This window comes from Vidua macroura, chromosome 3 (assembly GCF_024509145.1).
Source record: "Vidua macroura isolate BioBank_ID:100142 chromosome 3, ASM2450914v1, whole genome shotgun sequence".
Classification (NCBI taxonomy): domain Eukaryota; kingdom Metazoa; phylum Chordata; class Aves; order Passeriformes; family Viduidae; genus Vidua; species Vidua macroura.
In genome coordinates this window covers 66,993,425-67,007,356 of record NC_071573.1, presented here as the reverse complement: position 1 = coordinate 67,007,356, position 13,932 = coordinate 66,993,425, and the positions used below count along the sequence as shown (strand labels likewise).

Below are 13,932 nucleotides of genomic sequence, written 5' to 3'. Positions count from 1 at the left end.
CCAAGAGGGACAAAAACAGTAAAGAAAGAAATTCAACTGGGAAATGAAATCGTACTATATACAAATTATATATGGAAAGAGAGAGAGAAGGAAATCTACTTCTGTAGGCTGGCCTTTTGTGAGTATCACTTTTATGTCTAGCTTCTGTATAGGTAGCACACTTTGCTATTGCAGAAAACCTGCATTAGGAACAGAAAGCTTGAATCACCTATAGGGAAAAAGAGAAAGGCCATAGGGCTAAATCATGGGAGTCAAAGATTTGAAATATTGAGCTAAAGCTACAAAGCCAAAAAATACAGTGACAAATTCATGAATTTTATGTAGTTGCTCCATTCAACAATAAGGTATTGTTCAATGTCTCTAGTCCTGGGAGATATTTTATTCACCTGGAAAATTGCCTTCAGTCTGTCCAAAATAGCATTTTAGTTCTAAGATATAGGGATGTCATTAAATAGAGAGCATTTGACATTGCCGTAGGGCTTCCCAATTGAAAAAAATGCTCTATCAAACAAGGGAATTTGGCACCATTGTATTGCTACTATCTACTGAAGCTAAATAAAAAAATTACACCTTCTTTGCACCTTTTATACTTTGGAGTCTCCAGGGAAATCAGGTAGATCACAAGCAAGTTAAGATTCCAAATTGTCAATCAGAAGAAAAAGGAGTTTTCAGCATTTTAAGTTGGACAAGTGGATCACTCCCTAGTTTTAGCCAAAGTAGTGAAATAGCAAAGAAGCCCAGTTGGACTCTCTTTTTTTATTTCCATAGTAGTACAGAACAGAACCTTTTTAGCCTATTGAAAAGAATCTGTAAGATTCTCCCTTTCTATCCCATCTCCCTTTTTCCCAAACTCATAATCACTGGAAAATTGTGTGCAACTCAGTGATAAAGCAGGCTTGCTTGTAGATTGAAACAATGTGCTTGTTTCCTTACAGCAGCGTTCTGCTCATTCTTAAGCTTTCTTCTCTCAACCCACCTATTACAATTCAAAACTGTCATGTTGATGTTTTATAGGCAGAGTCCTTCTGGATTCTTCTTAGAAACAACAGCATCCTTGAATAATTTATACCAGTCTGTTTCTGCTCTACTTTTTTCCTGCACTTCAGTAAGCTTCCATGCAGGAGGGGGAGAAAGAATCAAGTAAGCAGCTGCTAGCGAGCGTCTGCCTCTACATCCAGCATTTGTCTTCTATCATCCCCATCCCCTCACCATGTCAGGAAAGACAGGAAAGGAAATTCTTCTCTCAGAAATATTAAAGGTTGAATTCAAGTTCAAGACTAGCAAAGCTACAAGGATCACAGAAGGTAAGGCCAAGTTGAACAAATAACTGCATGTCAATAGCATATGTGGCATCATAACTGAAAGATGACTTAGTGAATTTTGGGGTTAGGAGGCAGTTTGACCATGCTGGGGTCTCCACACAGGGTTTTAAACTGCCTCCCAAACTGTTCTATTACTTAATTTTTTTATGTCTTTGCTGGAGAAATTTTAAAAACAAAGCAAAGCAAAATCAAACCACACACATACAAAACTCACAATCACACACTCACCACCTCAAAAAAAAAAAATAAATGTAATCTGCAAAGACTGCAGGACTGCTGTAGTGTTCCTTTTTAATTTGAAACACTGAGCAAGGAAAAAAGCAGAGGAGGCATCAGGGTGAGGGTCAGGCTAGAAAGCCCTTGCTCTGAAGGAATGAGCTTCTTAGTCACATTTTCGGCAAGTATGAAAACTAGAACTATACTGTTATTTTGTACCTCCCTATTCATTAGTGCAGAACCCAAGTGGATGATGTAAGCTGTTAGATGCTGTGAGGTGTGGGTCTGCCCCAGCTCTGCCCTGTGCCAAAGAGCCTGGAGACAGAAGTGACTGTTCCCTAACTACACATCTCATTGCTGCACTCACTACAGAGACTCTGCTGAAGGCTTGCTGATGTCTTGCACTACATAAACTTTGAAAAAGCCTTTTGTAAATTTTATCCCAGCACTACTACCTCCTATAACAACACAAGGAAAGCCAGTCAAAATGCCAAAGGAATTTGTGCCTTTGAAAAAAATTTGATGGCTTTCTTTGAATTAATTTTTCCTAGCCAAAATAAACAAAGGACATCTAAATCCTACTAGACTCAGATAGTGTCACAAGGAGACCCAGCCTTTTAGCCTCATTATCTTGGAAACACCCAAAGGAGGACCCTTTATTATTTAGCTATCATGTTCTTGACTGCAGTGCTGGTCTGTAGACAAGAACATTTTATCCCCATAGACATTCTCTCTCTTTGCTTGTCTTTTAATCCTACCTCCACCCACTTAAGCAAGATAAATTATTTTCAGTAGCTTTCACTGTAAATCAAAAGTAAGTCTGTGTTTTGTACAGGCCATTCCTCACCCATTAACTGAGTACAGTAGCAGCATCTGCAGTAACACAGGACAAAAACAGCATTCTGCTGAACACCTGCAGTATACTGAGCTCCAAGTCACCTGCGTTGGGTAAGAAACAATTTTGAGCTAGCTCTCAAAATGCCACTCAGGAGACTCCTAAACTTTCATCTTCCACTTTTGAAACCAAAACACTGAGCATGGATCAGGTGACAAAGCCTTCACCTAATCAGTTTCTCAAAAGTACAGAGAATATCTATCATCATTGCAGTTATTGAAACTTCTGCTAACCTACTTGATGTAACTTCACCAGCTAGTGCAGGCTAACAGGGCGGCCAAATCATCACAAAATTGCAGAGACTAACTTGGTGATACATTTTACCAGCTTTCCCAGGTAATATGTTCTAACTTTCTACAACTATTTGGTAATAGTACCAAGTTACCTTGTGATGTAAATCTTTCTCTATTATATCCACAGAGAATGAAGTTACACCTTGGACTGCAGCATGGAAATACCATAGAAAAAAACGTTATTTCTTAATTTCAAAAAGCCTCTTTCAAGTGTCAGAAGGTTTCCAAGCTGCTTTCATAGACACAGAAATGTGTTCATGTAGATTTTCTAAATGTGTTCATTGTAAATTTTAATTTTAGAAGGACAGAAGTTTAATTTTGCTAATAAAATATAAAAGATAATAAAGTAAGGGGTCAGATGTTTGTAGTCTTAAGAAACAGCACCATTATGATTTAGATATCAGTCATAAGTCAATGCCAGATCAATATTTGACACTTGCACTAATTTAAATTATATTACTCTAAAGTACATTAAGAATTCACTGCTGAGAATACAATTATTCCACAGATCAGGCTAAAGAATAAGCAATGTAATAAACAATTTATAATTGTATGTTTCTACAATGATGTTCCAATACCTATCCTAAATAAATCTTTTGTAATATCTCATTATAGCTCATTATTTAGTTATATGAAGAATTAAAGAAATAAAATATGGTTCCTCTCTAATTATCTGGATGTTTAATCTCTGCCCTTAAGAATCATTTCACATAATAACCGATGGCTGGAGCCACATTTCTTATATTAAGGGTGATTAAGAAAAACAAAATTATTTTAGAGTTTTGGGACCTATAAGAGGATGTGATAAGCACTTATCAAACCTCCAGAAGCCACAAATATATGAAACCTCTTATCACTGTATGAGGCAGGGATTAGCAAATACTCTTCCTTTATTAGCATAACAATAGATTAGAGGAAATCACAACTACATTGCATGGTCCTGAAATGGAGAGGGTAAGTGTATTTAGGAGACAGACATGTAGAGATACGGTCATGTACCACTGCAGTGCCAGGATGGAGAGAGCTGTTGGATCAACCTGAAGCTGTTTCATCTTACCAGTGTCCCTACCCAGGGATCTGTAGCATTATTGGGCTATACAGGGCTAAAGCTACAAGCTGGATGGGAAATGAGCTTGGTGTGGGAGTGCTTTCAACTTCTATCTAATTTGATCAGTTTGACATGAAAAAGTTTCACTTGCCAAACTAAACTAAAATTAGCTAGAAATTCTAGACAATAGTAATGGCTTAAGTTAGAACTTTCTTTTCCTGATGGGGGGAGAAAAAAACCCAACAAACTTTAGAAACTTCCAAGTTTAAAGGGTAAGATAAAATATCCATACAAACCTGAAGATTTAAATGGATAACTGATCCAAAACCCAATTCATTTATTGCTCTGAACTCTCTACTCCCATTTTTACCTCTTATTTATTTTCTCTTGAGAAACTATGCTAAGTTACCTCAGTCATTATCTACTTCTGCTGATGCAGAAAGTCAGTGGCAGTAGGATTGGGTCTTCTGCTATTGCAACCTGAAGTCTTGTAAAATCTATCAGAGATGATGGAAAAGCAGCTGAGCAGGGTATAAACACTTTCCAAAACAAAGCCTTTCCCTGCACAATTTCTGAGACAAGAACATAGTCTTGGTTGTGTGCGAGCTCCAACACGAACCACTGTTATTTCAGAAATCAGATGCCTCATCCACATCAAAAGTCAGAACGATCCCAATCACTAAAAGCTGTTTTCACATGCCATAGCCAGATGACAGCAGCTACTGAAGGCAGACAGCTGAAGCTAGTTGGGATATTCCTACACATATCCACAGTGTGCAAACAAATACTTAAAGTTTGTTACCAGTGTTTGCCTTACAGGATTGTAAGGCAGAAGTTTTCTTAAAGGTAATTGACAGTGGTGAAATTTCCTCTCAGTTTTGGTCTCCAGTGTGTGTGTTTGCCCTTTGAGGCAAACAGCTTAGGAGCCAGACCCTCCTGTAGTCACAGTATAGATAGAAAAAGATTTTGCCAGCCTTCTCACCCAACAGCCATGTTTGCAGATTTATGCTTTACTAACACCTTAGAGTCACACCCTGTACCACTGCTTTTTCCTACACCAAAAGTCTAGTCCATTTTCTAATTCTAGTTGCACAGGAAAATGCCAGATTAATATTAAGAGCCTGGTACTGGGAATTTAGGGAACCTTCACAATCTCTTGTGCCCCACCATCAATTAATTTCTCTTTCCATCACCCCCTTCCTAAAGAAACAGGCCTGCGTTTCTCTTTCAGGGAAGGCTGCTATGAAGTTTGTAAAGTACCAGCTCTCATACCTCATTGCTTCCAAATTTGAGTACATTATTAATCTGACTAAAGTTCATAGTTGAGGGTTCCCAAAGATTTGCCTTGAGTCATTTCTCATCAGTACCAATGACAGTCTGTCAGCTGCAATAGGAATCTGTTATTACTGTAATCCAATGTCCATGTGCATGGCAGAAGGACAGTTAAATAAATCAGGGATGACTTCTGGATTTCTAACTTGTAACTGCATGTCTCTCTTTCCATAACTGATCTGGTATCAGGCAGAGATGAAAGAATGGATGAGAGCCAGCTTGCTAAGGAGACAGCCAATGCTGATGGCAGAAGAGGAGACAGTTATTATCAAAGTGCTGTGCTAAGAGCGTGGCTTCAGGTGACACTGCTGACTTTGGAGGACTGGCGCCTATGTTTGGAAGATGAGGTAAAAGGAATGATGAAAGGTACGTTTTTCCAACTTTTTATTTTGGTGCAGATTAATCAAGAGCTAAGGAGTTCTAGAACACACAAGTTCGATTTTCATTCTTCTGGCTTCTGAAAGGGCTGTGCAACTAAGACGCTGGTGATGACACAGAGCAGACAGGTATTTCTTATAAGAAGCTGCCTCAGAGGAAAAACAACCCACCAAATCTTTGTGTTCTTTTTTGATATTTTTAAACCTTTGGCAGAGTAATAGAGCACTTTGGAACATCCAAGCAAATGCTTTTTAAATATCAAGGACAGAAAAAAAAAATGGTAAGAGAAAAAAATAATGCTGAAAACCATGCAAATCACCATGATCAACAACAGAAACATTAGAAAGTTTTTTTTAACGTAGTTTTAGGAATAATCTTTATAGCTAAAATATTCTTTTTTATTTTTGAAAAATAACAGAAAAAAAACCTCTTTATCTCTCAACGTAACTAAAGAGTCTTTTTACTCAGTGACAATTCTAAGCTTCATGTAATGAAATTGGTAAATAAATGGGGGAAGGAGAAAGAAATTAAGATGTATCTGTCTTCTCCATATCTGCTTAATTTTGGAGAATTTATTTTGTTGAAAATAGTGGGATCCAAGGTACAATTTCTATCACAGTTTTCAATTCTAGTGATGCTGAGATCCAGAAATTGGCTAAAATTCATTTCTGGGCTACTGAATGCTTCAAACATACATTTTAATTTTCTCTATACCAAACTAAGGCCAGACTGACTCCTCCACCCTAATATAGGTGTGAAGATTAAAATGCCAAAGTACTTTTCAGTGATTTCCCCAGTTTGCTACATGCTATTGATTTTTTTTTTTCTCTTTCGCATTAGTATTTCCTGAGAAGCCTGAGTCTAAAAAATAAAATCCATGGACCTGCTAATAGTAAGCGTGGATAGAATTAAGTCTTTTTTCATAGACCCCAGTTCAGTATTTTGTTCAAACACAGACAGCTCTTCTGAGCAATCTTTTGCAGCAGTGGCTGAGGCACACGCTGGCCCAGATCTTGTTGGAAGAGAATGAAAGCCACACAATTTTCCATAAAAATATACCAGACACTTATACCCCTTCAAGCACAGTGGAGCGACTCCTATATGCAGCATTTTTATTTGCTCCAAGATCCATACACTACAAGTAGCTGACCAGTCACAATGGCTGGGGGGCACTGAGTGGATGTGTTGCTACAGCAATTTTTAAAGTCATTAAACAGAAGCATGTGGGAGAGAAAGCACAAGGAGCAATCACTTGAATAAGTAATGTGCTCCATTTCTCTGTGCTGATAATTTGTTGAGTCTGAACCACCACAAAATAATGCACTCAACTGGTTCAGTTCCTTGTTACTGTAAGTTACAAAAATACACAAAGAAAATTGTGTATTTTTTTCATAGTCAAGTAATTTGGAGAGCAAGTATGATATACAACGGACAGTAAAAGAAAGCAGTATGAGAGACAGAAGGTTCCCTGTTACCCTATCATGTTTAATACCCCTGCATATGTTCTTGAGTGCAGATTAAGTGAAATGAGTTCTCCAATAGAAGTAAAAAAATAAATATCAGGGACTCTCTAATACTTACTTCTCAATTGCATTGTTCCATAATTTTGGAGGAATGGAGAGTTTAAGAAAAATAGAGGTTCTTTCTTTATGGCTGGATATTTTTAACTTATCATTTGTAAGACCACATAAAATGATTTAGTTGTCAAAGAATAACTGAATTACATAAATAAAACATTACATAAAAGACATCTCAGTACAATTTATGTGAAGTGAATTTCACAAGAACCAGTCTATTGTAGAAAATTCAACTTATCTCTTCCTGATCCTTTTATTCTATCTAAACATAGAAATTTATGTCAGTTCAAAAAAAATCTATTACTGTTTCTCATAACTGAATCCATTATTTTCCTTCCATGATCCATCAGGTAAAAACAAGTGCAATAGACAGTTCTAGCAGAGCCTTGAACATAAAAGGCCTCAAGAATAGAATGAGATCTGTTAAACCTATCTTGCTGTGCACTATAACTGGAAATGATAACCTTGAGGTTTAATTTAAAACAGGTCATAGAAAAGACTTCTGACTGTAATTGTTATCTGTCACATAAATAAAATTATTGTAAAATGGAAATGGGCTTGAAAAGGTACAGTTTTGCTTGTTGCATTGCCTGTAAGCAAATTGAACTCTGTGAAGGTTTATCACTCTTTGCTGCCTTCTTCCTCCAGTTTTTCTTAATAATGGATCCATTTGATTGCAAAAATATGGAAAGAGCTGAAAACCAATTATTAATTTTCCCTATTACTTTTTATTTCCAGAGCTTTACTGATTCTGTTGCATTTAGTGATTTTTGTCTCCTTTGTTCCCCTGTTAGCCCAAGGAAAAAAAAAATCCAAAATTAGACCTCATATTAGAGTGGCAGTATTTCCCTTGCATGGCAGCAGTTTCCAGACAGGCAAAATGAGGGAGTGAGTGCAAGTGCATGGATTAAGCCAGAAAAGGAAACCAATGGATCTCAGACCAGCACCTGCAGTTCCCAAGCTTGGCCTCCACTGGATTGCTCAGAGTGGCAAAGGAACTCTACCAGGCACCGGATTTGGTGTAATTAGAGCAAGAGGAAAATGAAGAGCCTACTTTCCTGCTTCTCTTTGCTTTTCAATTTTCTGTGAAATTAAGTGCACTAGTCTCAGAACACATAGCAGTGGGTTGGAAACAAAGCTCAGGCTTGGAAGACAAAGATTCACCACACCTTTTCACCATTTTGGGGAGGCCAGATATGCACAGGTTGCCTCAAAGATGAACACAAAATTAATTTACTTGTTGTAGTGCCTATAATGAGACACACCAAAGTGAACATACCTGCTGCTTTTCAGACAGCACTGCAGGTCTCCCACCCTGGGCCAGCCATAGGAGAGGCAGCTGGCAGACCCAAACTCCATCAAGCAGCTTCTCTTTGCAAGCACCAAAGAGAAAGACAAGATAGGGTGGCAGGATGCAAGAGCAGGGAAAGGTGCCTGCCAGCAGCAGCCCAGTGTGCCAGGCTGCATCACCTGGAGGCCATCACATGCAGGTGCCTGCTCCTCACACAGCTCAGCAGGAAGCAGCTCACTTGCAACTTCTGCTCCTTTCAGCCTAAGGTGGCTCCTGAGGCCGCATTTGGTAGAGGAAGCTTGAAACAGCTGACTGCAGTTTGCAGCAGGTGGATTATTACACACCCTCCCAGCAAAGGGTCTCGTCTCTGCCAGATTCCTTCACAGCAGCAACCACAGAGAACTCTGCCAAGGGTGCTTCCATGGAGCCCAGGAGAAATGAGAAATGAAGAGGAGAAATGAAATTTTGGGGCACGGATTCATCATCTCAAGAACCCTTTCTCTCCTTTGACTATAGGAGAAATTAAGGAGACAAAGAAGTCAATTTAGCTGGACAAACAGACTTTCTACTCCATAAATGTTGGTTTCAGAATATATTCATTGTACAAGTGGGATTTCTTCAGAATTACTCATGTCACTTCAGTGGAGTTCTGCGATATCCTGTTGACTTCCACCCAAGGGCAGAAGCCAGCACAGAACAGCTTGGACCAAACTGGTGTAATTTGGAATTCTGAAAACTTTCCTATTTCCCAGCTGTCATTTTTTTTTTCCTGGCAGCTTGTCTCCTGTGAAATGCACACATCTGTGTTGATCTTTCATCTGCAGTTTTGGGTGGGTTTTTTTGTTTTGGCTTTTTTTTTGGGGGGGGGGGGGGGGGCTTGGGTTTTGTTTGTTTTTTTTTTTTTTTTTTTTTTTTGGTGGGGTTTTTTTTTGTTTGTTTTTTGGGGTTTTTTTTTTTTTTTTGTTTGTTTTTTTGATTGGGTAAACTCAACTTTTATTTGCCACATTCTTAATGCCATATGTAATAAAAAGTTCGCTCCGGGGGCTCCCTGGGTTCCCAGCCAGTCCGGGGAGTGATCCGCGGCTGACCGGTCCGCAGGGAGGGGTAGGTGAGACCCGGATAACTCCACCAGAGATTGACGAGACGTCTCCAGAGCAGTAGAATCCGAGAGGTTTTATTGCTGGGTAAGCAAAGGAGCGGGAAGAGGAGGCAGGGAACACAAACGCTCTCAGAGGGAAACTGGCTCCAGGAGCCCAGAACAAAGGTGGGACAGAGCATATAAGGGCAGGGGGATAGGAGTGGCTAGGGTACAGATCAACCAATGGGTAACGGGTAAAGGGGAGGAGACGGGATGGGGTGACATACAATGAACCAATCAGAATACAGGAGAGGAGTGGCATTCCAACAGGGTCCAATGGGGTTAACAGAACAAGGGAACTTTCCAGAACCGGGGAATGTGTTAAACTTTGATGGGCAGCTCAATTGGGGAGGGGAGCAACAGGTGATTGACAATTTCTCTATACTGAAGCCGCCTCCCAAGGGAGAGCGGGGACCCCTCCCACAGCCATAAGTCTGAAAAATCATGTTAGAAATACTGCTTGAACAGGAAGACCACAAGTTTGATGCAGAGATCTTTCCACATAACAGCATCCCTATTATCACATCAACCCACTCTCTGGGATTGGTTAACCTCATACTGTAACAGCGTGAAACACAGCTCCTAGCTAGACAAGAGATGCATGGATTGATGGGAGTTTGATAATCATAGATAACATCTTGTTGAGGCCATGAGCCAGAAGCTAGCACAAGTCTCAAAACAAGCATGGACAGAGGACAACAGGAGACTTTCCCGGGAATCTCCCAGGTTCTTCCTTGCCAATTCTTATCAGATGGGTTTGGCAAAGCTATTCAACCTCTTCTTCTTTCAGAGTGGATGATTACTTTCCAAAATCACATGGATGCTATGACAGCTAATTAATTATAGCTGTATTATGCTTTACAAATTTAATTAGTATAAAGAGGGTTAGTAGAGAGAAACACTGCATAGAAAATTAAGTTGAACATAGACACAGTGCTGGAAAGCCACTGTAGTGAGAAAGAGGAGAAAAATGATAAATAAGGAAAGGGCTTTTGAATAATGAGTACTTAAGAGGTGTGTATGAAAGAAATGAGCAGTGTGTTGACATCTAAAGGTAGAGGAGGGGGAAAGGAAATTAAAAATTAGAAGCAAGGCAAGCAAACAAGATTAATAGATTTGAAATATAAAGTGAAAACAATCATATAGAAAAGATGTAATAAAAGCCACCCAGATCCAGTAATGGATCTTTCTGATATTAGAGGAAAATAGTAGCACACTTGCATTGACCTCACACTATGTTAACACAATACAGCTCTTTATTCCTAAATTATGTTGTTAATTAATTAACTGATTAATCATAAGTGAATAATTAAAACTTGGTTCTGTAAGCCTCACAACTGAAAAAATAAAACTGTCAAATGATACCAGATTTTAGCAGAACTGATATTGTAGTTAGGGAAAGGGCAAAAAAAAATTAACATCTATAACTAGCTATATTGACTGCTAGAAGAAGCACCTGGGCTCCATTTCTCCATGGAACAAAATAAAATGGATCATCTATTACTTAAATCTCCTGTATTAAAATTGAACCTGAAGAAGGTAGAAAAAAAGGATTGCGAGATACTCTGCAAAATACCTAGACCTGCCCTGTTGGAGGGGGTTTGTGATCTGGGGAAGCAGGATTGAAAAGACTGTCACTCTAAAACACTGAGACGGTCTTGAGTTCATGTTAAAATATCTTTTCCTCCAATATCCCCAAAATTAAGAACCATAAAATAAATCCTCACAGTTCAATGGACAATAACTCATAGATATTTAACAATATTAAGAACAAATAGCTTCTAATAATAATTCAAAATATAATTTTGTTTATTCTTGTAAAAGGAGTACAGAAGACAAAATATAAAAAGATCAGCCTGTGCATCTACAAAACAAAATAATTCCTTTTCTCCCATGAATATCTATTTATTTTCAGATATAGCAAAAGCACATGTACTTCAATTCTAAACAAGGCAATTAATTTGGATTCTAACAAATCAGAGCTATCACAGTCACAGAATTACTTTTATTATTTTTTACAATGAAAGAACTCTGGGAACACAGATCCTGCTGTGTAGAGCCATCACATTCCTTCCCATGAACAAACTGATAGGAATGAAAAGTCTAACAGTAAATAATTATTCCAATAAAGAAATGACAAAAAGCTACAATAGTTACTTAGCTAGACTCATTTCAATTGTTTGTTCTTGCAACATGTAATTTTAAAATAAATAGAAGACAATTTTTTAGAAACACCCACCCTCCAGCTTCCTGATGCTTTGTCTTGCAAAATACTTGCCAGCAGCAAAAAAATTAAAGTCTTTGAAGATCAGGGAGGGGATGAAGTGTACCAGAATTCTTCAGCACCCCCAAATAACCCCACACCTGGGATTAGGCTGACTCCACAGCCTCCGTTAGCCATGTTGGCTAGGACATGTCCTTCAGGAGCATCCTGAGGGTTCATATCCCATGGCCTGGGCCTCGGCAAAGGAATAGAGCTCGCTGTTGAAGTAGCTCTCCAGCCGCTCACTGAGGTCCTCAAAGGTGGGCCGCTCATCAGCCTCCGCACTCCAGCACTGCTCCATCATCTTGTAGAGTGGTGCTGGGCATGTCTCCGGCTGAGGAAGTCTGTACTCATTGTCCAGCAGCTGGATCACCTGGTGTCCTGGCATACCTGCAAGCCAAAATGAGTTCATCAGGCTACTCAGGATCTGCATCTGGGTGCCATGTGTTCCTCTCTCTTCAGCACAGAATCACCACAGAATGGTTTGGGTTGGAAAGGACCCTAAAGATCACCGAGTTCAAAACCCCTGCCATGAGCAGGGACACCTTCCGCTAGACCAGGTTGCTCAAAGCCCTTCCAGCCTGGCCTTGAACAATTCCAGGGACAATTACTGTTTACCAGCAATTAAAAATCACCTCCAACATTTCCCAGCCACCTCACCCTCACTGTGCCAGCTGCAAGGCATTGCAAATAGGTTTGTCTGCATGTGAGAATTTTCTTCCACCCTTCGGGTTTGTCAAAATTTTTCTGAAATCTCTTTAGCTTAAATATGTCCTAAATGCCTCTAGTCTCAGTAACTACAAAATCTCCTAAGAAAACCTGACCTGCTGCTGAATTTTCCTCACATTTAGAAACATTTTCATAAAGTCAGCCCTGTTTTCTCAAGGTCATCTGGGCAACGGTATCCCCCCTGCTCCATCATCGCTAGTTATGGAGAAGAAACTATTCCCCTATCTTTGCTATACCTTTATATACTAAGACTATTGTCCTGTTCTCTTCCAATTTTTTACTCTTTAAATTAAATTTTGAATTGTGTTTACTTCTTTTCCCTAGATCTCTGATGATGATTCCTCTGCACATTATCCACTGCCACCACAAACCAACATAAACTCTAACTAATTACTGAGAACAAACTCCTGAAAGTAATACCAAGTAAGCAAACAGTAAAATGACATTTTCTACTTTCAAGATACAGATAAACTATGCCTTTGCAAAGGGGTAATACTGAATGGGTTTTCAGACAATATCCAGAGCCACAGTGTTACATATTTTTTATACTAAAATGTTTCATTTATGTGTGTGTGTCCATATGCACACAACTATAGTTTATATAAGACTTCAGGATATTTTGCTTTGCTTTTTTTTCTTCAGAACAATTTTGCAGGAGGTGAGGGTGGGAATCAAAAAGCAAAATCAATTTTTCCTTTTACAGAAAATATCAGTTTGGGACCCTGTGAAATGTAGTTTATGGGAAATGCACTACCCCTCAGGCCTGTACAGACACAGCATAACTTTTTTTGCTTTAGTTCTTCCCTTGTGTTCTACTCACCAGCACAAAATGAGTCGCAGTCAATCATCTCACTGATATCTTGTGTTATTGGAGCCACAGTTCCTTGAGCATTTCTCACAGTACTAGAAATAGTAGCTGCTCTCAGACTACTATAACTACTTTTGAGGTTGGTAACATTTTACTTTTTAATTATTTAAATCTTATGATCTTTTCCTTTATGAAGACTTTTCACTGCAACAAGTAAATATGAGGGAGGGGGGTAAAAAAGCACTTCACAAGCATTTCAGGAAGAAGGTGTCTGAAAAATAAATGAGGGGGGTAAAAGCACCCTGATTTATTTTTCAGACACCTTCTTCCTGAAATGCTTGTGCAGTGCTTCACACATAATCTATTCTTCTATGAAATATACTAAAAAAAAAAAAAAAAAAAAAAAAAAAAAAAAAAAAAAAAAAAAAAAAAAAAAGGGCAGGTTGGGGAACAAAAAACCCTTCCTTTATTTCTTCCCTTTTTCACATTCCAAGAATTGGCATCTTTGATCTGATGATGGAGGAAAATAGCCAGCTGGCTTAGGTTCCTGTGCAGTGCAGATTTACTCCATCAAGAGGAAGCTTGAATGTGTGCTAACCACAGCCTTTGCAAAGCTGCCAGGTGGCCTGGGGAAGCCAGAAG

General features: G+C 38.9%; 1 protein-coding gene across 1 annotated transcript in view; it reads right to left on the bottom strand.

Moving 5' to 3' along the window:
- Nucleotides 1–11,323: 11,323 nt before the first annotated feature.
- The window catches only part of FRK (fyn related Src family tyrosine kinase), a 48,106-nt gene continuing 45,497 nt past the window's right edge, over nucleotides 11,324–13,932 (bottom strand). The window contains exon 8 of the mRNA XM_053973000.1: nucleotides 11,324–12,143. Coding sequence (XP_053828975.1) covers nucleotides 11,911–12,143 — 233 coding nt within the window. The 3' untranslated portion in view covers nucleotides 11,324–11,910. The remainder of the gene's footprint in view (nucleotides 12,144–13,932) is intronic.